Genomic DNA, 24,567 nt, shown 5'->3' with positions numbered 1-24,567 from the left:
CTATCTACTGCACCACCTGTCTGCCCCATTCTTCATTTTGGAGGACCATAACTTCTTCATTGTGGGTGTTCCCACAGCAGACATAGCTCTTAAACCCAACATACCTTAGTTGATTGTTTCATGAGTTGCTGTGGCCAAAAAAATTATTCCCCCATGGCCAACCTGCACGTAGCATTTAACAAAAATTAATCATTTTTTCCTCTTGGATACTCTCTGTATTCTAGATCATGAGATTGCTCCCTCCTCATTCTCTTCTTACCTTATCTGATCACTCTTTCTGAGTCTCCTTTTTCCCTAGTGATCTTCATCCAAGTCTTGCCTACTAAACCGTGGGTCTGCCCCCGGCTCTATCCTGGCCCCTCTTCTCTGTAAATATACTGTTTCACTTGGTGAGCTTATAGCTTCTCTAGTTAAATTATCATCTCTATACAGATAGTGCCCAGATCTATATCTCTAGCCCTAATCTCTTCTGAGCACCAGTCTTGTTTTACCAACTGCCTTTGGATAGCTCAAACCAGATGTCCCTTAGGCATCTCAAATTCAACGCTTTGTCTTTCTCCCAAACCCTCTTCTCTTCCCAATTTTCCTATAACTGTTGAGGACACTACCATTCTCCTAATCATACATGCTCACAACCTTCGTGTCATCCTCAAGTTTTCACTCACGCTCTCCCCACACATCCAATTTGTTGCCAGATCTTTTTGTTTTTTATGTTCACAACATGTCTTGCATACATCCCCTTCTCTGCACTCACGTAGCCACTATGGTTGCACAGGCCCTCATAGTCTCATGCCTGGACTATTGCAGTAGCCTTCTGAGTGGTTTCCCAGCTTTCATTCTTTCCCGACCCCAATCCATCCTTTACTCAGCTGCCAAAGTGACTTTCCTGGATCACAGGTCTGACCGAGTCAACCCTTACTCAAGCTTGACTGGCTCCCAGTTGTCGGAAGGATCAAATAGAAAAAGCTCTGCTTGGCATTTAAAGCCCTTCACAACCTGGCCCCCTCCTCCCTTTCTGGTCTTCTACTTTACCCCTCTCTGTGCTCTAGCTGCACGGGCCTGCTTGTTGTTCCTTACACACTGTACTCCCCTCTCTTGACTGCACCTTTTCACACCCAACTCCCACACCAGGAATGCTCTCCTTCCTCTCCTCCACTTCCTCATTTCCTTGGCTTTTTTCAAGATTCCATTCAAATCCTAGCTTATACAAGAGGCCTTTCCCAGTCCCCTGCCTCCCACCAATTGTAGTGCCTTCCCTCTGTGCTTACCTCCCACTTACACTGTATGTTTTTTCTATGACATAGTCTTTTGCATGTGGTCTCACCCATTAGAATGGGAGCTTCCCAAAGGCAAAGACCATGTTTTTGCCTTTCTTTGTATCCCCAGCCTCTACCACAGTAATGTAACCTAAGATACTGGAATGGTGTGCCATCTCCTTCTCCAGCTCTTTTTACAGATGAGGAACTGAGGCAGTAATGGTTAAGTGACTTGCTCAGGGTCATACAGCTAATAAGTGTCTGAGGCCAGATTTGAACTCATGAAGATAAGTCCTCCTGACTCCAGAACCTGAACAGTATCTACTGTGCCAACTGTGCCAGCTAGCTGCCCAAATGATAATTATAGCTGTATATATACATACACACACACATTCACACACATACTTTTAAGTTTATTAAGTACTCTATGTCATTACTGTGTCAAACTCAAATAGAAACATCTCTGTGGGCTACATATTGACTTCAAAACCCACAAATTTACTTTATGTTGTATTGTATTTTTATTTATTTTGTTACATGTTTCTCAGTTACATTTTAATCTGGTGCTGGTCACGCTGGGGAGTTCTGCAGGCTGTGGTTTGATACCTCTGCTCAGAATATTATCTCATTGGCTCTCATTTGTCCTTAGAACATACAGCATAGAATGTCAGCTGGAATAACCGTTTGAATGCAAAATAAATACAGAATGTTACAACTGTTAGGACCCTTAGAAGTTAGAACAAGTCAAGTCCAAACGCATTTATTAAATGCTTACTGTGTTGTCAGGCACTTCGCTAAGTGCTGAAGATACAGAGAGGCAAAAACCACAGCCCCTGTCCTGAAGGGGCTCATGTTCTAATGGGGGAGACCACATAGTAATGAGACAGATGTAAGATGTGGACTGAGAACCTGGGAGACACTCTGGGATGGGAAGGCATTAGCAGCTGGGTTTGGGGCAGGGGGAGCAGTGTAGAAAAGGTCTCCCGGAGTAGGTGAGGTGTAAGCTGAGTCTTGAAGGAAGTCAGAGAAGGTAAGAGGTAAAGGTGAGGAGGCAGCACAGTCCAGGCGTAGGGAACAGCTAGTACAAAGGCAGAGAAGGAGATGGAAGACCACGCTAGAGAAACTGCACGTGGACCATTGGCTAAGTTATAAAGAGCTTCACTATTTAGAACAGAATGTTAGAGCTGGAAGGCACTATCAGACATCATCTAGTCCAGTTTTAGTTTTATAAAAGGAGAGAGCTGAGGCTGAGACATGGAAGTGTCTTGCTCAAAACCACACAGGCAGTAACAGAGCCAAGATTGGGGCCTGAGCCTTCTCATTCCAGACTTGGCCTCTTCCCACTGTATCCCATTGCCCCTCAGGTCTGAGGACACAAACTTCTTCCCCACTAAGTCTTTCTAATCAGCCACTGTGGTTCCCAAGGCACAAGTTGCCTGGCCTCTGTGACCTTAATAGTAATTGGACTGATTGGGGTTGCCACTGATGCCAGGCCTCGATTACACAAACCAGCTCTTTGTCCTTCTCGGCACACGGGGCTCCCATCTGTCACATTCTACCCTGAAAGTGAAGGTAGCATTGGATTTTCACTCAGCCAGTTCTTCCTTTCCAATCTTCAACTGAGGTAACCAAATGTTTGCTTAACAAGATAATATCCCATCATTAGTGTATTACAGTCATGAGTCCCTCAGTTCAGTAGGGGCTGATTTATCTGTTTGGAGCATGGGAGGGAGGGAGGACCTGCTGCTGTGGTTTGCAGGTAGGGAGGGAACTATTGGTGCCGGGAAGTCAATGAAATAGATCAATACAATCCTGCTAGAGGGATTAAAGAGCCTCTGGGAATATCCCAGAGCTGCTCAGGGCTGAACAGCCCTTTGCCTTCTTCAGAAGAGAACGTAACACAGCCCCAGCTGGGAGCAAAATCTGTCTGGAGGCCCTGACCTGCCTATGGCATAAAATGAGGAAAATTGGATCATTTCATGGAGTAGAAAGAATACTGGTCTTGGAATAAGGAGGGCCTCAGTTTGAACCCTAGCTCCACAGAGACGGCACAAAAATTTGAGTCAAAAGGTTCTGGATTCCAGTTCCAGCTCTTGGCACTACCTACATGATTGTGGGCAAGTCACTTAATCTTTACAGTTTTCATTGTCCTTGACTGTAAAATGAGGGGTTTGCAGCAGATGTGCCCTAAGGTCCCTCCTATGACTTGCCTGCTGTGTGATTGTGGATACTACATCACACAGTCATACCTGTACCAGCGACTTCACAGAGTAGAGAGGACAGCGTTGGGTAAAGCTTGAAGCATCTGGAAATGGTAACTGCTGTTCTGCCTCGTTCCTTTGCCCCCGCATTTGTTTCCTTCATTCCTATCAAAGCTTGCTTGGGACAGGGAAGAATCTGGGTGTTTCCCCCACACTCAAACTCTGTGGCAGCATCCCCTTCCCACCCCCAACCTCTGGAGTATTGTGGCCATTTCTGGGTCTCACATTTCAGGAGGGACACAAACTTGTTGGGGAAGTGGGTTAAAACCATTGAAGTGCAATGATCATGGGAAGAAACTAAGGATGTTTAGCCAAGAGAAGAGAAGACTTAGGAGGTGACCCTTTTTTTTTTTTCATTTTGGTGAAGCAATCAGGGTCAAGTGACTTGCCCAGGGTCACACAGATAGTAAATAATAATAGTACCTAACTCCCGTGTTGTTATGAGGGTCTGAGGGTCAAATGAGATAATATTTTTAAAGCTGTACTAACTAGTCATGTCTGGCATGTAGTAAACACTCCATAGTTAGCAATATATAAATAATAGCTGTAACTATCACTTCTTATGACCCTCTTAATGCAGCCCAAAATCACATTAGCTTTTCTGGCTGACATTACTGAACTCATAGTGAACTTGCAGTCCACTAACATCTCCGTATGTTTTTCAGAACAACTCTGATGATAATCCTCCCCGCCCCATCTTAGCCTTGTGAAGGTGATTTCTTTTGTACCCGATTGGAAGACTTGACACTCACCCCTATTGAATTTCATCTTATTAAGTCCAGCCCAGTGTTCTAGCCTGTCAAGATCCTTTTGGATCCAGAATTGTGCTAGCAATTCCTTCCAGCTTTGCTTCATTTGTAAGTCTGGCGAGCATACCATCTATGTTTTTATACAAATCATTGATAAAAATCTTAAACAGCATAGCACCAAGCGCAGATTCCTGGGGCACTCCACTGGAGACCTCCTGGCATGTTGATGTGGAACCATTAATAACCACTCTTGGAGTCCAGATATCCAGTCGGTCCTGAATCAATCTGATTGTATTATCCAATCTCTGCCTCTCCATATTCTCCACAAGGACAGTATGGGATACTTTACCAAAAGACTTGCTAAAATCTAGATAAATTATAACCGGAGTATTCTCCTCATCAATGAGTTTAGGAATTTTGTTTTAAAAAAAAAGGAAATTCTCCCTTTATCTCAGTAACTTTATAATCATACCGTACTTCTTTTCCCTTTAGCACTAACATGCTATATATTTTTAAATTGCATTTTATTTTTTTCCAGTTACACATAAAGATGATTTCTAACATTCGTTTTTATGAAATTTTGAGTTCCAATTTTTCTCCCTCCCTCCCCTCTCTGCTCACTAAGATGGTAAGCAATTTGATATAGGTTATATATAGCATACTATATTCTAAGGGTCTTTCTAATTCTAACATTCTGTTTTTAGGTCTTTCTAGTTTTGACATCATCTGTTCTTGTGTCCTATATTCTGACATCTGGCCTCAGATATTAGCTGTATGTCCCTGGGCAAGTCACTTGACTTCCCTTTGCCTCAGTTTCCTCAACTGTAAAATGGGGATAATAATAGTATCTACCTCCCAGAGTCATTGTGAAGGTCAAAAGCGACAATATTTGTAAAGCACTTAGCACATAGTAAAGTCTATGTAAATGTCAGCTGTTGTTGTTATCATTTGTTGGATTGGATTCCCCCTAGGGTAACTTTAAATTCTGGGATTCTGTGATAATTAACATTTATTAAGTGTCTACTGTGTGCCAGGCATTGTGCTGAGCATTGGGGATACAAATAAAAACAAAAATAGTCCCTGCCCTCAAGGAGCTTACAGTCTAATGGGAAAAAAACAGTACACCAAAGGAAGCTGAAAGGAGAATGGCTGGGGGAAAGAGTGCCAGAGGGTGCTCGGCACAGGGGCATGGTGTTTTGTGGCCTCAAAGCTAAGCAGAGAAGCTAGTAGAAAATGGAAAGTTGGCTGGAAAATTCTGAGCCCTCTATCATGGGGGGCTTTAGGGAGGCATTTTTTGCTCTATTGATTCCTGAGACAACGCACAGCATTTAAGGCAGTGACAGTTTAGTAGGCAAGATTCTGCACCGGTGTTCTCAGGGCACGTATCGTGCATTATGGACCCTTGGATCCTTAAAAGAGCATCATGTCCATCTCTTATTGTAAGGAGAAGACTGGGAGCCAAAGAAGCAGATCCAAGTATAAGAACTCAGGTCTCCAAGGCTCCAAAACCAGTGCCTTTTCCACCATCCCTTTCCCTGGTCTCTGTGCCTCTCCCTCTGAGTCCCCTATCACCTTTCCTACCTGTTCTCTGCCTCTCATAAAGTCATAGTTTCAAGAGTTGGGGGTAGGGGAAGGAAAAGTGTGCATGTGTGTTGGGGATGTGTGAATTAAGGACAGCTGGATGGTGCAGTGGATACAGCAATGGGCTTAGAATCAGAAAGTCTCATTTTCCTGAGTTCAAATCCAGCCCCAGACACTTACTAGCTGTGTGACCCTGGGCAAGTCACTTAACCTTGTTTGCCTCAATTCCTCATGTGTAAAATGAGCTAGAGAAGGAAATGGAAAACCACTCCAGTATCTTTGCCAAGAAAAACCCAAATGGGGTCACAGAGAAGTCAGCCACGACTGAAAAAAATGACTGAACAGCTTGGCAGGAGGGTGCTTAAAACCTTATGATTTTAGAGTGCAGACAAAGAATGTTACACCTGTATGCATCACTTTAGAAGAAAAGATGTCAAAGCATTGGCTATAGAGCGTCAAAGATGAGAAGGACCTTATCATGATCTAGAATGTTAAAACATCAAATGTTCATAGGCTTTAGAGCTGGAAGAGACCTTAGAGATCCCCTAGACCAAACCCCTCATTTCAAAGATGAGGAAGGCAAGGGATGTGTGGACAAGACGCCTGGATCTGTGCTGGTGCATTGGAGGAGCTGACCCTGATGGTGAGGGAAGGAGTCTTTGGGGCATGAGGCAGAAGGAGAGGAAATGTGTCTTTGGCTGGCTTGGATGATAAGAAGGCAATAACTCTTTTTTTAAAGGGGAGAAGTGAGTGAGGGATAAGTCCCTGCAGGGGACCTGTGTAAATGGGGCAGGAAGGGAGAGGGAGTGGAGGAGGAGAGGAAGAGGCAGCCTCGGACCTTTGTCCCCAATTTGGGTATGAACAGCCTGAGCCCAAGCCGTGGAGGACCCTAGGGTCCTGATTGAGTAAGTCCTGTACACAGCAGCCCCACTTGGAATGTGTGGGCAGCCTTCTCAGCTCCAGAGGCTCTGAGCTAAACTGAGGAGCCTGGCGGTTACTGGAAAAACCTGTGCTTTATTTTCATTAGACTTGGCACCCCATGGAGGCTCCCAGCGGGCAGCCAGGGCTCCTCAGAATTTATTTATTTACACGGAAGCTCATCTCCGAGATCAGTGCCGCTGGATCCAGGCCTTTAGCTCTGGCATCCCAGTGAGGGGTCTGCTTGCGGCACACATCCAGCGGTGCCCTCCAGAATTAGTGCTCGAACTCCGCACGGCAGCCACTGAGTCTGTGCCCGTGATTAAGACCAAACAAGGGAAACAGGGAAAAATATCCAACAACTCTGGGTGTGCCAGTCCTGTATATTTTAGTAGCTCAGCATTGTCTTAAAAACCTTCTTAGGAATGCTTGTTGAATTGGAGAAGCTTTTGAGCCCCCAGACTGCTATGAGGGAGGGGTTTTATAAACTTTTGTAAGCTGAAATTTTCGGTTTCAGTTTAGTTCAATTTATGAAGCACCTACTGTGTGCAAGGCAAATCAGTTCAGTGAATAACAGCTCCTATTTTTATAGTGCTTTTGGTGAGGGGTTCCCAAGCTGGGGCACATGTACCCCTGTGGGGGGCATAAGAAGCTTGTCAAAGGGATGGGGGGAATAGTTGGTAAATAACTATCTTGTTGAAAATAATTAACCTCTTTATTTTAGTTCTTGTTTGTATATGCATGGTAAATTTTAGAATTTATTTTCCATATTGAATAGGGGATACAGGAAGGTTTACTAAAAGTCCAAGGGTATGGGGGACTGAAAAAAGTTGAGAAGCTCTGCTTTGGGGTTTACAAAGCATTTTTCTCACCATCATGCTTTGAGGTAAGGATTGTGCAGGTATTATTATCTAGTTTGGGATGACGAGGAAAGCAGTTGATTTAGAAGACAGTGAGGTGCTCAGTGCATAGAGCACTGGGCCTAGAGTCAGGAAGACCTGAGTTCACATGTGGCCTCAGACACTTACTAGCTGTGTGACCTTGGGCAACTTGCATAATCCTATTTGCCTCAGTTTCCTCATTTTTAAAATGGGGATAATAATTGCATCTAGTTCCCAGAGTAAACAATGAGGATCAAATGAGATATTTTTTAAAAAGCATCTAGCACAGTGCTTGGCACACAGCAAGCTCTCCGTAAATGTTAGACATTTAATATTGGTGTTATCGTTATCATTAGCATCAGAACACCACTATTTGGATCCTGGTCTTGACACTTTCCACTCGTGTGTCCTTGGACCCTCTGCTTCTCTCGACCTCAGTTTCCTCAGCTGTAAAATGAGGGAGTTGGAATAGTCTCTAAAGGACCTTTCCATCATGAGATCACATGGTCCTCATGCTGCAAATGAGCAAACTGAAGCCCAGAAAAAGGAAGTGACTTGCTCTACTCACCACCCCCAGTTGAGTATATCACAATTGGAATTTGAACTCACATCTTCTAATTCCAGTTCCAGTGTTCTTTGTAGCTGCACAATGCAGCAGCCTTGAGTATAGTTTCAGTATGCTATGAGTTAAGCACTGTTGTTTGCCTTCATGTGCATGATGACCCCCTGCTGACTCCTTGGTGGGAGCTCAATACATTAAGAGACTGAGTTATTAGATTAGATAGAACTGATGTCAGGTGCTCCCTCTACTGGGAGCCTCAGTTTCCTCATCTGTAAAATGGGAGAAGTACTCTTCATGCTCCTCACCACACAGGGTTGTTGTGAGGAAAGTCCTTTGCAAACTGTAAACTAATTTTTAAAAATGCTTTCAGGCATTGCAAAGCAGTTTCTTCACAGCAGTTCTGTGGGAAACGTAGTATTTTTATCCTCACGATGAAGAAACTGAGGTTCCAAGAGGTTAACTTGTCCAGGTTTGCACAGCTGGCTAAGTGGCAGAGCCAAGATTCAAATCTGGGTCTGTCTTGACTCCAGAGTCAGCGTTCCTTCTACTCTACCCCCACCAAGGACTTCCTCTTGCCTGGTCACAGCCGTGCACAGTGAAGGGACTCCTAAAGCCTTGTGGTAACAGTTTTTGCCCTTACTTCCTGCTCTTAACAGGAATAACTGGCACATAAGAATTCAGCTTAATCCTTTTTCTTTCTTGCTCAGTGACGTATTCAAATGACTTAGATTGACTCCTCTGGTCTCCCAGCTGCTCTCTGCCAGGGCAACAGATGTACTTTTGTAACTGTCCAATTAACCCATGCACCTTTGCTTACCTTTTGATTATTTGAATTGTCTCCCCTGAGTGTTGCCACTTCGCAGAATGCCAAAAGCCCTTCTATTGTGTCTGATCCCTGTCCCTGCACAGCACAAATGTCCTATCGCTTCAACAGCAACAGAAAATCCAACAAATATTGATTAAGCACCTAATGTGTACAAGGCACCGTGGTCAAGGCTGAAAAATCAGCCCAGTCCCTGCCCTCAAGGAGTGTCTCCCACTGGTGATTGGAGAAGAGGACATTTATACAGAGAGCTCTGATAGAAATTAGAAAATTATTTAAGCACATGAGAAAGGTCAAACAGTATCCTAAGAGCTCTGATTAAGGAGTGGCATCTCCTATTTAGGGGGAGCAAGAGAGGCATCATGGAAGAGGTGGCACCATAGCTGTTACCTAAAGAGAGCTGGAGGGAAGGAGTTGGGGCAGGGGGGCACTTCTAGAAGGCAAGAGATGATGTGAGCAAAGACCTGGAGGTAGCAGGGACTCGGGCAAGGCCGGGGAGCACGTGGTAGTCCAGTCTGGCTGGCAGCACTGGTGGTCATGGAGCTAGTGTCCCTTGGTGTCCTGACTCCTACCATGTTTCCTTAGTAGGGACACACAATCTGTGTGGGTAGTCTGCCACCTTCAAACCCTTGTATCCTTCAACAATTCCTGGGGCAACTCATCTTAGATCCTGTACTGTGCAAGGGGACACAGTAAAGGGGTTGATAACTATTAAAAAAAAAACACACAGACAAAAAAAAAATCACCACTCTGCTGGAAGCTTGCTGTGTGTTTCTGCAACAAGACAGTGTTCTTTGGACAGTCTCCCCGGTGCATGATAATGAGCGAAGGCCTAACAATTATCAGATGGTTCCCTTATTAAAACCAGAGTGTAGCATATCCCCCTCAGCCGAGGCTAATGTGAAGAGGTTGGTGATTTGATGCACTTGCAAAAAAATGGTTTGAAAACGGTCCTCCAAACGGAGGAGGTATCAGGCACAATTAGCCAACGGTGCTTCATTAGGATGAGGCATTGCCCCATTGTTTGGCGCTGGAGGTAACAGTGAGCGAGAGTGACAAGAAACACTTGAATCCCATTACAGATTAATAAGCAGATGGGGCACAGCCCAGGCCGCATGCTGGGCCAGCGTGCCACGCGCTTTGCAGAGCCTCTCCATAGCTTCCCTGCTCTCCCTTTGAAGACAAACCTGATTAGTGCTGTTCGTTCCTTCGTATGTAAATGGTGGGCTGGGGTGGGGATGGTTCCTGGGCAGCAGTCATAAAGGTGCCAGCCTCTGGCTGCTTTCTGACGTCGTAGCAAAATCCTGCCGGGCCTGGCCTGGCTTATCCAGAAAAGAGTTTGAGGGTCAGGAAGGGAGGCCTAGCACAAAACAAGAATCTCTAAACATTACATTTTCATGGAATTGTAGAGGTAGAAGGGACCTTAAAATATACAGTTGTCAGAGCCGGAACAGAACTTGTAAGTTACCTAAATGGGCCAATGGTAGATTAGGCACCTGTTCCAAGGAGGTCAGTGATTTAAAAAAAAAAAGGCCCCATAGGAACTAAAATATTTATAGTTAACGCTTTTGTGATAGCAAAGAGCTAGGAACAAAAGTGGCCGAACAAACTATGGTAGTACATGAGCGTAATGGAACGTTGCTGTGCTGCAGGAAATGATGAGCATGACCATCAGAGAAAAACAGAGGAAGCAGAACAGAACAAGGAAAAGGGTTTTTCTGACTGCAGCGATGCAATGTTAAGAACAGTACCAATAAGATCGTTGAAACTGAATGAATGGGGGCAGCTAGGTGGTGCAGTGGATAGAGCTCCAGCCCTGGATTCAGGAGAACCTGAGTTCAAATCCAGCCTCAGACACAGAATACTTACTAGCTGTGTGACCCTGGGCAAGTCACTTAACCTACCATTGCCTAACCAAAAAAGAAAAAAACTGAATGAGTGCTGTGAAATGAAGAGAGGAGAGTGTAACTTCTTCCTTTCTTGGCAGAGGGAGAGAACTATGGGGGTGGAACATGGTATTCCAAGGGAAATGGGGGTGATGTGTTGGTTAGTTTTGCTGTATTATTTTCTCTTCCTCTTTGCTATATGGGATGTTTCTCTGAGAGGAAGGGGGAATACATACACTCTGTGTGTGTGTGTGTGTGTGTGTGTGTGTGTACACACACATGTGAACATATATAAATTATATAACCCATGTGTATGTGTATATGTGGAAATGTAGGCAATGTAAAAACAAATATTAAAAATTGGAAAAAAAAATCTGACCACATTTTATTAATGAATAAATCAAGGCACTTAAAATGGTATATAAATGTGCTATTTTTTGTTATTCTGCGTTTTGCAAAGTGTTTCCCTCACAACAACCCTGCGAGGTAGGTAGCACAAGTAGTGCTATCCCTGTTTTATAGGTGAGGAAACTGAGGCCAAAAGCAGCAGCCTTCTGCCATTGGTTCCTAACAGAAAGGTGAATTGATTTGTGCTACTCTTGGAAAGATCCGAAGACCTAAGTTCAAGTTTCAGTTCTGCCATTCCTGTTCTTTTCTCAGCCTCAGTTTCCTCATCTGTCAAATGGTAATAATAATTGCACTTTTCCCCTCCGAGGGCAGTTGTAATGGAAGTACTTTGTAAGCTGAGAGCAGTATTGTGAATTGCTGCTGCTGCTGTCCTTCCAAAAGGGATGTGTGCACATCAGACTTTCCACTTTTGTGGAACCAGGCAGGATATGAAGCTGAGAGGCCCCTGTGTAATTTGGATTATCCACTTGTGTCTCGGCCCTTCCCCATTGTTTTGGCTCTCTTGAAGAGCCTCTTCTCAGGGAGCCTGGGAACAATCCTAGTTTCTCCCAAGTAAGTGGTGCTAATTCTTCCAGCCAGGAAGCAAATGACCCTTTCTCTGGCCTCATGTGATCACAGACCATGGAGCACCCACTGTGATAATGTCTGTGATGGATGGATACTCATTCTCCTTTTCCTAGGTCTACTTTATAAATCTGGGTATTTGGGTCTTGCTGAAGAAATGTCATTCCCTCCCATTCAGCCCCCTCCACTCCCAATGATCTAAGGAAGTCAGATGTCTCAGTGGGATTCCACAGAACTGAATGGGTGGTTTTTAATAAAGTCTAATTAGGAACATTTTTTCCCCCTTTCTTCTATTTTTTTTTGTGAAAATTAGAAAAATAAATAGGAACCATTTTTCTTATCAGGTGGCCTGACAGGGAGGGAAGATGGCAGATGAGGAGAAATAGCAGTAACTGATAATCCTCCATTGAAGTCTTCCTGGTGCCCCCTCTTGACATGAGGGTGACCCAGGATTCTTGCACATCCTGCTAGTGGAGCAGAAGCTCTGGCAGGCCCTCTCGTGCTTGAAAGGTTTTGACCTTGTGCCAGATTACAGAGCCATGACTGTTGTCTGGGAACTAGCTTAGCTAAGTACTGAGGAGATTGTCACCAGGTTGCCCACAAGATAATAAATGTGTTTTGGCCCAGCAACTAAAAAAAAAAAAAGAAAGAAAGAAAAGAAAAAGAAAAAGAAAAAATATTTTAAAAATACCCCAAACCTCCTTTAAGGCATAAAGGGCTTCCAATATGTATTGGTGGAAAGCATTATTTTTATCAATGAGATTATAGATCCTTGGAGTACTGAATAACCATTTCTGTAGCACTTTCAAGTTTACAAAGCACTATACTCACAAAGCTAGAAGGCAGGTGGTAAAAAATATTTTTATCCCCATTTCACAGATAAGGAAACATGAGACTCAAGAGTTTATGTGACTTGCTCAGGAAGGAGGGTGGGGCAGTGTACTCTTGATAGGGGTCTCAGTTGGTGGCCAAATATCACAGTCACTTGTTAGAATCAAGAAACAGCTTTGTGCAACTGCTAGACTAAAAATTCATTTTGTATTTCCTTTCTACAGATGGCTGCTCTTCAAAGTCCCTTCTATGGAGATAAAATGAATCTTTTTTCTCTTTGTCAGAAGATAGAGCAATGTGACTACCCTCCTCTTCCAGGAGAACATTACTCTGAGAAGGTGAGTTAAAGCTGGGACTAGCTGGAGTCACCAATTCATCTGTCCTTCTGTTAACAGTTTTAGGGACCATGCCACTTACTGTCTTTATGGCCACAACTGGCAATGGTACCACCACCTTCAGATACAAAAGGCAATTAAATCCTGTCCTCCCCTGGACCTTTTAAACCCTAATTAATTTTCCACAGACCCTGTTTACGCAGAATTACACAATGTTATGCCTAGAAGGAACCTTAAGGGATTTAGTTCAACTTGGTCCTTCTAGGTTAGGAACTTAGGCTCAAGGTGACTTTTCAAGGTCACATAGCACATGTGACTGGCAGAGCTGGGATTCCAACCTTGGTCCTTTTGGCTTCAATTCCAGTGTCTTCTCTCCTTACACACTATTCTTGCCTTCCTTTTTACATGTGGACTTTGCTAGAAATGTCCATGTGTGGTTGGCCACGCTTGGTAACATAGCAAACACTTGAGGATGTACCTGCTGGCAGCCAGAATTAGTGTAAGCTGACAGATGTGTTTCCTGTCTGCACAATTACTGTCTGCATGCCTCCCTCTGGCTATGCTAAAGAGTATGTGTAGTGCACTGATGTAGTCCAGGGTGAGCAGAATGGTTTCCAAGACTGGGTCCCAGAGAAGGACTCCAGATGGTGTTAGACACTATTAACAGAACGCTGGAGAAGGCAAGAGACCTCTTACTCTCTCGCCCTGCTGTTTGCTATTTCTAGCAACCAAGTTCCTTTTTTCCCCGTTTCTATAAATTGAATAAATAGAATATAACCCCTTTTTGTCTTTAGCTTCATGGTTTTTATCATCAAAAGCAGATGAATGGCTCCCTTTGTGAGGAGCCCAGGCCTTCCCAGGGCATGACTTATACTGAGAGTGATGATGAACAGCCAGTTAAAGGAGGGTCTGTAGGGCTTCTGTGATTGGGATCTACAGCTACTAGCAACCTAAAATGCTCTGAAGGCAATAGCAGCAAAGTCCTTTCCCAAGAAGGGAATAATCCTTGCTAGAGATGTACCTGTGCTCCGTGATAGTCTACTCCAACAAACCAGAGACCCAGGGATGCATCATGAAATACATTTTTCTCTCTTCTCACCTCACTAACACCCCTGGGCAGGAGATAGCAATTAACTGTATGTATTCTGGTTTTGAAACTGGAAGGTACTGGTGGGAATAATTCTTATGTTCTGCTGATATGCATTCCTGGAGGTAGAGAGTTACCGTTGTTATTATCAATGGCTAATATCTTTTTATGTGCTTGTTGACATTTATGCACTGGAATGAGCATGGTGGTTTTATTTGAATGTTTTAGTTTGATATTTTCCAAATTAATGCAGCCATGGAAAATTTGGGGGTTGGAAATACATTGGTGGAACCCACCACTTTTAGTTAGGGAAACCTGGAAGATCTCTCTCACTCTCTCTCACACACACACACACACACACACACACACACACATATATACGTGTGTATACACATACACATATATATATGTACATGTATCCTATCCAAGAAATTAACCCAATTTTATATTGGGAAACTGTTGTGCACTAAATAGTAAGGATTCAAAATTTCACATTTCCCTCAAAGCTTGAAAATCATTTAGCTTCTCATTTTAGCGATCAGAAAAGAGCCTAGAGTGTCTCAGTAATTTGCCCCAAGTTGTATAGCTATTAGGCAGTAAAGCCAGGATGCGGATCTCTGCTTCATTAGTGATCTCTCCCCTAAAACATGTTGCTTCATAAATCTTCTTGAGTGGAAAGTATCACTGGCACCACTGTTTTCTCAGCAAGACTCTATTCACATTGGGAATGTTCATTTGGAATTTGAGGACTTAGGTTTGAATTTACTTGTTGAAACTTATGTGACAGTCAGGCAATGAAGCGAACAATACAGTGGACTGCTTCTGAGAGCATCACATCAACCAGTCTTCTCCATTAGAAGTTTTAGTTCCCCAAATCAAAAGTGTGATAGCTGAATACAGCTTCCACTACTTCAGTAGGGCATCTTGCTGTGGCCACCAGTGACGAGGTGCAAGAAGCATTTTGACCTGTCGTTTCCCAGAAGTGAAGTCAGGGAAAGTGTGACCAGCTCAAGCTTCTCCATTCCATAGGAACTAGAAATACAAACTTACCTGGCGTCACATGTACACATAAGTGAAAGGCACTGGAGTATATCGATTAACTTTAACTTGATGACAGTTTTTCTTGGTTATTCAAATCTGCCAAGCCTCAAAGTAGATAAACCTTTAGAGCTGACATATGAGACTTGGAGAATGTCAGAGCTGAAAAGGATGTTAGAACACAGTCTGTTCATCTGTAGTCAGGTGGCCTCAAACTCAAATAGAAATGGGGACCAGTAAACTGTATATAAGAATCCCTGAAGGCTGCATATTGGCTTAGTTTTTACATTGTGATGTCTATGTTTTCTTCTGTTTTTATTTTGTTAAATATTTCCCAATGACATTTTAATCTGGCTTGGGCCTTACTCAGGAGTGTTATGGGGAGATGCAAGCCACATGTTTGACACCTCTTATCTCGTCTAACCCTCTTAATTTACAAATGAGGGGAATGGGGCAGAGAAGGAAAGCCAAAGGCTATTATTGGCAGTTAGAGCTAGAATCCATCTGAAAATGGTTTTCTGTCAGTCTTCATATGTAGCTCGCTAAGCTTCCAAAATGATGCTTTATACTCATGCCATGTACCTGACACCTCTAACAATGCCATATTCAGTGGTAAATTGTTCTGTTTGGTCTCGGAGGTCAGAATTAGGAACAATGGGCAGAAGCCACAAAGAAGCTAACAGGACTGTAAGTCAGGGGGGAAAGAAAACCACCACCTTCTCAACTGTCAGAATTGTCAAACAGTGAACTGAGCTGCCTCAGGAGCTGGTGGTAGAGGTTCCTCCTTCCCAGAGGCCTCTAAGCAGAGGCTGAATCATCACTCAGACATGCATGTTACGGTGGGGTTTTCCTTTTAGGGATGGGTTGGGCTAGACAGCTTCCAAGGGCCCTTTTCCAACTCTAAAATTCTGTGACCCAGTGGACGAAACACGTACAATGCAAGGCTCCGTTTACACCCTCCCTCTTCCTGTACTGTCGTGCTCTTGAACATCGTTTAGTAACTGAAATACATTCATGTGATGCGGCCTGTAAAATGCTGAGCCCACAGGGCAATCAGTGTATTCACTTGGTACATATCCCCTTTGGCGGCCCCAAAAACCCTGTGAGCTGGGCAGTGGCTAGGTATTTAAATGAGAAAACAGCATAGTGAGCTCAGTGATGCAATTTAAGATGTGTGCTTTATAAGGTCATTATTTTAATTACCATTAAAATAATTGGCACTGTGGCTATCAGAAGAATGTGAGAAGATTAGAGGCTCAAGGCTGTTCTTGCCCCAGCCTTGGAGGTATGAGCAGCTTTTAGTCTGTGTAATTAAAAGCTCCCATCTTTCATGTGTACAATAAAGGGGGCTGGGAGGTGGGCAGTCTAACTGTAACCCTTTTTGCATTTTAATGCATTTATAATGATCAATAGGCCCTATCCTTGAGTTGTGTCCTCTGGTCTCAGCATCTTCATGATTGCCATTTTACATCCACACTCCCAGGTTCTGTGGTGTACCTTATCTCTAGTATTATAGCTCAGTGCTTCACTGCAGTGTGAAGACAGGTTCTGTAAGGAAATGTCAATGCTTTCCCCTCTAAAATATTAAACGTTCTCCTAAAGTTCTTTGCTGAAACCTCATCCTTGTGTGCAGGTGACCCTGGGTTCTCAATGGCTCTGCCAAGATAAGAAGTCTTTGAATCAGTAGGGGCCCAGCCATGGACTATGCCTGCCATCTGGACCCCAATCTAACTAAAAGCAGATGAGAAACCTTCTTCTGGTGATGAACCTAACCAACAATGGGGTGTCCCCCCCCCAGTGGTGATCTGCAAAGATGGATAGAGTGCTCCACACTGAGAAAGTCATGAACCTTTTGAAGTTAAAAATATAGAATATGGAAATATATAATATGCCAAAATGTGTGTAGGCTTTTCTTCTGTATGAAAATGGGCTTAATAGCTTCACTTATCTCTCTTTATCTTGGGGGTATAGATACCACCTGCATGTACAGGTTCCTTCCCTCTATTTCAAACCTCAAATTAGCTGGATTTAATTATGGTTAAATCTCAACCCAGTAAAGCCTCACTTGTTCAGCAGTTGAGTAAATAGGAACAGAATGAAGGTCTTAGCTCAAGACTTTTGGAATGTCAATCTCCACTCTAATTATTTCAAAGGAAGCTTCCCTCCCATGGTAATGGACACAGTTCTCTTTCTTCTCTTTCAGTTGCGGGAACTGGTCAGCATGTGCATATATCCAGACCCTGACCAAAGACCCGACATTGGCTATGTACACCAGCTAGCCAAACAGATGCACATCTGGAATGCCAGCACTTGAATCCAGAAGAGATGCACACAACAAAGCCATCATCACTTAATCTTACTTGAATATTCTTTCTCCAAAGAAGCTGACTGGTGGCCCATGAGTGGAACAACTGAGAAGAGGCCCGGGTAATTCTGCAGGTTTTTGGTCCTGGCTTTAAAGTGAAGAGGCAGTGCAACCTTGGGGGTGGGAGTGGGGGGAGAAGCTTAGGACATTTACCATTCCTCTTCAAAGAGTCCTTTCTTTAAACAGTTGTGCATAATAAAGGCTAGTTCTGTTAATAAGGGTGTCTCAGGGAAATTTCCAATGAAGCACTCTTTGTATCTCAATTGTAATGTGAAATGCCAAAAATGAATTCCTTCATTGAATTGTCTTGTCAGTGTTTATACAAATGTAAGATTTGCCATGGACTGTTAATTTGTATAACTGCTAATAACCTTCTTTTGCAAATGGTTAATAGTACATTTAATTAAGTCTTTCATATCCTTTTTAAATGATCAAACTCTGTTTGGTGTTCTCTGTTGCAAAGTGGAAATGTGGGGAGTAGTAGTATTGGTTTGTTTGGTGGTTTTAAATTTTTTCATGGAAAAGTTGAGATTTTGCTAATATTTTATTGGTTTAGAACTCATTAAATAAGAAGTAGGAAAGAGTTCGAATTATAGTATGTTAGAGCTGGAAGGGACCTAAAGGATTGTCTAATCCAACTATTCATGTTACGGAAAAGGAAACTCAGGCCCATAAAGGAGAAGTGACTTGTTCAAGGTCACACTGCAAATTATATGATCAAGCCAGGACCAAAATCCACATTTCCTGGCTCCTAGCCTCGATCACTTCCTCTCTACCAGAAATTCAAGAAGCAAATTTTCACTAAAGATCATTTATTTTTCTCTCCAAAACTCATCTGCTTGAATGTAGCCAAGGTTTCCTCTCAATATTTTTGTTCCACCATTGTCAGCCTTAACAAATTCAAATATTTGTGCTGTTTTTACTCATATACAAATGCCAACCAAGACTGTGGACAGCATCATTCAAGAGAAATGTCCAACTCAGTTACGTACAGAAATGTTCTGCTTATCTTGTTTTCCCCAACAGGATTAGTCCAGGTCTAATTAACTGTGAAAATGAACTTATAAATGTGAACTCATGGTAAACATAATCTTTTGAAGGATGTGGATGGAATGTGTTTTTATACATAGACAAAACTGTCATTCCTGGGAGCTGGTGATGCTCCAGTGGGTCAGAGTGAAAAGGACTCCCTGGTTGGTGGGATTCCTGCTTGTCTGAAGTAGAGCTATGGCGAGGCACTCGAGCAGGACTTTGTGCTGTTTGGTATACTGCCTCAAACCCACCCCCAACTTGTGAAATTCTTTCTGTGGCCACAATGTCGGGTTTTGAGATTTTCTTCAAATGCAGTGTCTGCTTTGTTCTTAATATTTGTTCTCCAATACTGAAATAAAACTGGGGTAAAAGGGTTACACGTGTGTGTGTTTGAATAGAATGATACCTCTATAATGTCATTTAATCTAATTCCCTCAACATCTGACAAAAGAAGAAACTGTCCCAGAGACTTGGAGAGCTGAAGATATAGAATACTGGAGCTTGCCAGGACCTGGGGGGGTCTAGTCAAATTCTTCTGTTTTACAGATTAGGAAGGCATGTCAGACACGTGGCTAGGTGAATGGTAGAGGGGCCTAAATAAGTTCAAAGCATTATCTCAAACTTAGGCACTTGCAAAGGTCTCCATTTAGTTACTGACAATAAAAATCACCTTTAAGAATGACAATAGTAGGGGCAACTAGGTGGTGCAGTGTACAGAGCACCGGCCCTGGATTCAGGAGGACCTGAGTTCAAATTCGGCTTCAGACACCTAACACTTATTAGCTGGGTGACCCTGGGCAAGTCACTTAACCCCACTGCCTAACCCCCCCCCCAAAAAATAGTAAACAAACACAGTGGTGTAAAGGTTGCATATTCCAAGCTAAAGTCGGCCTCAGGTGGATATTTTTTTTTACTACTACTACTGCTGAAAACCAGGGAAATAGCTTGACCACAGGGAGTTGTGTTCACCTAGCTTGGCTATCTATCAAAAGAGAAAGGGACCAGTACTTACCTGCTATAAAATAACATAGGAACTTATTTTGAAAAAGTATTTAAGGGCCAGCTAAGTGGTACAGTGGATAGAGCATGGGCCCTGGAATCAGGAGGACTGGCTGTGTGACCCTAGACAAGTTACTTGCCTCTATTGCCTCCCTCTGCCTCCCCAACAAAGAAAAAGTATTTAAAGGTCCTTAACCTTATTTGAGAATTTGATCCAGATAGCAGATGCATAATATAGTAACTAGACATTATATATGACTTTAAATAGTAGCTCAGACACTTTAATAGGTATAAGACTTTGATAACTACCAGTCTCAGATGCCCCATCTATAAAATGAGGATACTACCTACCTAACAGGAAAACTGTAAACATTACAGAACTATAGAAATGTAAGCTGCTGTTACACTTTGAGAATATGCAACATCCTGTAAGGCAATTGAGATAATTAAACAAATAAACATAAAACGACACATCTGCCTTAGCTACATAATTACCATTTGTTTATTAGTGATGCATTTGTCTTACATGAGGTGACCTAGGGGCAACCCCAAACCTTCTTGATCAATGGAGCTGATGAGCAAGCCCTTTTAGGAAGTGTCCATAGTCTGCACTGTTTCATCCAGCACTTCAATTTCCAGGGAAGTGACTTTCTCAGTAAGAACAGCAGTTGTCCCTTTCTCACACTTGTACCTACCAAACCTATGGAGGACAAAAGAGAAAGGGGTAAAGGTGAGGCTTCACTGAACTCAGTTTTCAAATATAAGAGCTGAAAAGGACATCTGCACGTAGAATATTAGAAAAGAGATTGTTAGAGCTAGAAGAGACCCTAAAACAACTGGAAATTGGGCCAGAGATGCAGGGATTTTTCTCAAGATAAGATACAGTAAACTAGTTAAGTGGCAGGTCTGAGACGCAAACCCAGACTGAACTCCCAGCCCACAGTGATCTTTCTTCACTTCTGCTGCCTTAACTTCATGCAAGAAATTGAAAATGCTCTCATATACTCTTTTGGTTAACAAGGCATAAATTCACACATGGCACTTCGGGGAAGGGGGGAGTAGTAGCTGGAACCAATGGGTGAAAATTATGGAGATGCAGATTTCAAGTCAATATAATCACTGTCAAAGAATGGGATGGGCTGCTCTGTTATAAACTGAGTCCTGCACTGCTGGAGGCATCGGACCTAAATTATTCTGACTTGGGAAACAAGGCATCTGAGGAGCACTGTGCAGACAGTAAGGTACATATCTGTACAGTTAATCCTCGCACTGGGGGTGGGAATTAAGACACTGTCAAATGCCAATGCAAGCCAACTGCTCCTCCCATCTGTCCCCAATTGGGAGGTTCACTTCCATAAATATCAAGCCTCATTTGGGCTCACAGAAAGCAGCTGGCTAGAACAGGACATGCGCACCTCAAATATCTACCCTCCTTCTAACTGAAGACTTGTCCTGGAAGGAGGCAGAGGAAAGAGCTTTCATTCTCTTTAGCCATCTCTAGGTCTCTGCAGGGACCAAACCATGTAATCTCTAAAACCATAGCAAACTGCAAAAGAAGCTTTTTCTAAAATGTAAACAAACACTACAACTACATCATTTTGGTCTGGTAGGCTACCCTCTTGGCCAAAAGCTGGTTTGTACAAAACCTGAGGGTAGTCTACAATCACATAATCGACAATCATTTGGGGATATATCTGTCTATCAGGGAGATCTAGGCAATGTAAAATCAAGATATCAATAAAAGTCTATTAAAAAATAGGTCATCCAGTACAATCACTCATGTGACAGGTGAGAAAGTGGGGCCAGATGATCTGTACCAAGTCACGGAATTAGTGATAGGCAGAATTTGAACTCAGGTCCTGATTCTAAATCTAGGGCTTATCTATGCTCCTGCATCAGATCCCAAAGTACCCACACAGAAGAAATCACAGCAGATTCTTGTATTCCTCTGCAGACTGGTGTATTGGGAAGCTTATTGGGGGCTAGGAGTGAGATCTGGGTTCAAATTCTTGCTAGCTGTGAGAATGTGAGCAAGTCCAGTTTCTATGAGCCTTGCTTACAAAATGGAGGTGGCGATGATGCTTGTTCTAGATACTTTGTCAGCTCTGCTTCGAAAAAGACCTTTGTAGACTTTAAAGCATCACAGAAATATGCTTAATAACTATCATTTCCCTCTCATAGAGGAAAAAGAGGAAGCTGGATCTGATTTCTCTCTGAAGTTCCTCCCAGCTCTGAATCTTAAAGATCAGCCCATGTACCAAAAAAGTGCTCTGCACGGGACAGGCAATAAATGTGTGCTGTTGTTATTATACTATGATCTCATACTAGGAATCTATGTTCTCAAATCATTAGGAATACAAGGTAACCCCCATCCCATCACCAGGCTTGTTCTTGGGAGCCTGAATGAGGAAATGCCCTGATGCAATTTTCTAGTAGTGACAACATGACCACTTTGGAACAAAATCTTCACCACTGTGTGGATGAGGTACTCACTGTTGGCTCAGAAACTTAGGGTGGGGGGGGGAGCCTTTTTATCTCCTTGAGTTACAAAGCCTTTATTTTCAGCAACACATAAGGTAGTGGGTTTTTTTTTTACCTTGGGTAAATTAGCCTCAGAGCACTTAAAAACCACAGATTGCAGAACTCAATAGCTGAGGGAACTCTTAAGACTCAGATAAACCAATGCACATTTCTTCAATCAGTATCAACACTCATGAAGAGGGGAAGACAAACAAATGTGACTTTTGGACCCACTTAGCCTCATGCCCTGAAAATGTCTAGACTGCAGGCAAGGGCCCAGCCCAGACCTGTGACAAGTCCTTGGAAAGTTAGGATCTATACATCTCAACCCCTGTCACCAAGTTCATATCCTCAAGTCACATCTGTTACAGATGGAATGCTGGAATGCCTGTTCTGTTTTCCACTCTCCAGCCTCTCCTGCATGGGACTGACTGCTCTCCCTCTAGTTTTGAATACAAGTCATGAGACCCAAATCAAGTCCAGGCTCTGCCACAATGAGCTGAATGATTCTGGATCAGTATTTTCTTCCTCCAGACCTATTTTCTCATTGGTAAAATGAGGTCACCTTAGATAATTTCTAAGATTCTAAGGTCCCTTCCAGCTCTAATATTTCATGTTCTCCCACTTCCAGGTCTGATAATTTATGGGTTGAGGAAAACACTAAAGCTCAAAGGCCTTAGAAATCATCTAGTCCAATTCCTTTATTAAGCCCAAAGAGATGAAGCACCTTGCCAAAGTCAAACAATGATTTAGTGACCAAACTAGGCCCAGAATCTGTTTCTCTTTGACTGAGTGGTCTATTATTTTCATTGCTTCTTTAAATAAATAGTCCTTTCTTTTTTCCTGGATGCACAATTTAGTAACTGCTATTTCTAAGTATGTTTTGACACAAACTATCGGGGGGGGGGGCACACAGCCCACACAAAATCAGTACATGGTCAGGGCATCACAATACACAGGATAGCCATTGGCTGGTTAATGATAGTATGAGGTGCTTCTTGCCCTTAGTAATTCTATAACTAAGTACAAATGATACTTACTTCTCAATGACCACTGGACAAGTTCAGCACCTTGGTGAGTACCTCCCAAAAGACTATTATGTTTATCCATGTAGCCTTAAGCTGGGGTCACAAAACCCTCGACATCCAGAAAGAACACCTATCTCAGAAGCTCCTAAGGATCCTGTTCAAAGTTTAGTTATAAGACAGCTTCTGGAGCCACCAGAGCTAGAAAGGATGTAGGAATATGGACTACTTAAGTATAAAATACAGAATATTAACACTATGAGGATCTAGGAAAAATCATATAGTCCAAACTTTTGTATTTTAAAGAAATGAAAATTAAGGCCCTGAGAAGTCAAGTTATTTGAGCTAAGTTAAAATGTCATAGTGTCATTAAGCAACAGAAATTGGATCTCCTCGTGCTCTTTTCACTGAACTATACCATCTCCCACACTGTGGAAAATAAAGTCAACAAGCATTTATTAAACACTTATGATCTGTCTGGCACTGTGCTAAGCACTGAGGATACAAGGAAAAGCAAAAATATGGTCCCTGCCCTCAAAGAGCTCACACTTTAATGTGGGAAAGTTGAGTGATCATATAAATCAAAACCTAAATTCAACAGAGAAACCCACAAACAATTTAAAGAAGCCTTTATAAGGCAAATAATTCTCCTAACTCATCAGTCTTATAAGACAGGGCGTGATCTTAGTTTTCTTAATGCTAAGTGTACTTGTGCAGAAGAGGCACAGTAGTGGCCTGGACCCAAGACAAACTAGAAAAAACTGAAGCTAGTGTGACATAACAGAAAGAACCCTATGCTTAGAGTCAGAAGATGTGGCTGGGTTAAACTCCTAGATCCCTCACTTACTAGTTATGTATTAATGAATAAGTTACTTGCCCTCTCTGGGCCTATTTATCTGTAAAATGAGGGAGCTGGACTAGATGATGTGAGATCTTTCCAGCTCTTAACTTCTTGTGTTTTATGCTCTAACATTCTACACTCAGAGAACCTTTCCAGCTCCAACATCATATATTTTCCCAATCAACGTCCTCAATGTTCTTCCAGCTCATTCTGTGCTTAAACAAGCAAAAATCAGATTTGCTCACCTGCTTCCCTTCTTGTTGGGAATATCAAATGGACGGAGGAAGTCCAACTTGGACTTGCTGATAACACAGAGATCTATGTTACTCCCAGATCCTAAGTCATTGAAGATCCCAGCTGAGATGGCCTCACTTACTAGCTTCTTAGCTTCTTCCTCCTGAAAAAAAGAAATGTTTGCCATCATTGAATGCAAAACTGGCAATTTGTAATCTTGTGTTTTAATAACGAGAACAATAACACAAGAACTTGCCTTAAGGTTAATAAACCTGATGCAAAAATCAAAAGACAAACATAATACCAAGAAATCAACAGAAGACATGCTACTTTTATAACAGAAACTGCTGACAAAACCAATCATACACATT

General features: G+C 42.7%; 2 protein-coding genes across 4 annotated transcripts in view; one reads left to right on the top strand and one right to left on the bottom strand.

Annotated features, from left to right (window-relative positions):
• Positions 1-18,954, top strand: part of NEK6 (NIMA related kinase 6) — a 125,964-nt gene extending 107,010 nt beyond the window's left edge. For all 3 annotated transcript variants that reach the window (XM_020967528.2, XM_020967527.2, XM_020967529.2), the window contains 2 exons: positions 12,945-13,058; positions 17,384-18,954. In XM_020967528.2, the coding sequence (XP_020823187.1) occupies positions 12,945-13,058; positions 17,384-17,494 (225 nt within the window). In that variant the 3' untranslated portion in view covers positions 17,495-18,954. The remainder of the gene's footprint in view (positions 1-12,944; positions 13,059-17,383) is intronic.
• A 1,101-nt stretch (positions 18,955-20,055) lies between these two features.
• Positions 20,056-24,567, bottom strand: part of PSMB7 (proteasome 20S subunit beta 7) — an 85,254-nt gene continuing 80,742 nt past the window's right edge. Inside the window, exons 7-8 of the mRNA XM_020967585.2 lie at positions 24,208-24,359; positions 20,056-20,276 (exon numbers count right to left, since the gene is read on the bottom strand). Of these exons, the coding sequence (XP_020823244.1) occupies positions 20,165-20,276; positions 24,208-24,359 (264 nt within the window). The 3' untranslated portion in view covers positions 20,056-20,164. The remainder of the gene's footprint in view (positions 20,277-24,207; positions 24,360-24,567) is intronic.

The sequence above is a fragment of the Phascolarctos cinereus genome, unplaced genomic scaffold, assembly GCF_003287225.1.
Source record: "Phascolarctos cinereus isolate Bilbo 61053 unplaced genomic scaffold, phaCin_HiC Scaffold_2;HRSCAF=192, whole genome shotgun sequence".
Taxonomy (NCBI): domain Eukaryota; kingdom Metazoa; phylum Chordata; class Mammalia; order Diprotodontia; family Phascolarctidae; genus Phascolarctos; species Phascolarctos cinereus.
The sequence above is the reverse complement of the archived record's forward strand: the minus strand, read 5'-3'. Positions and strand labels throughout refer to the sequence as shown.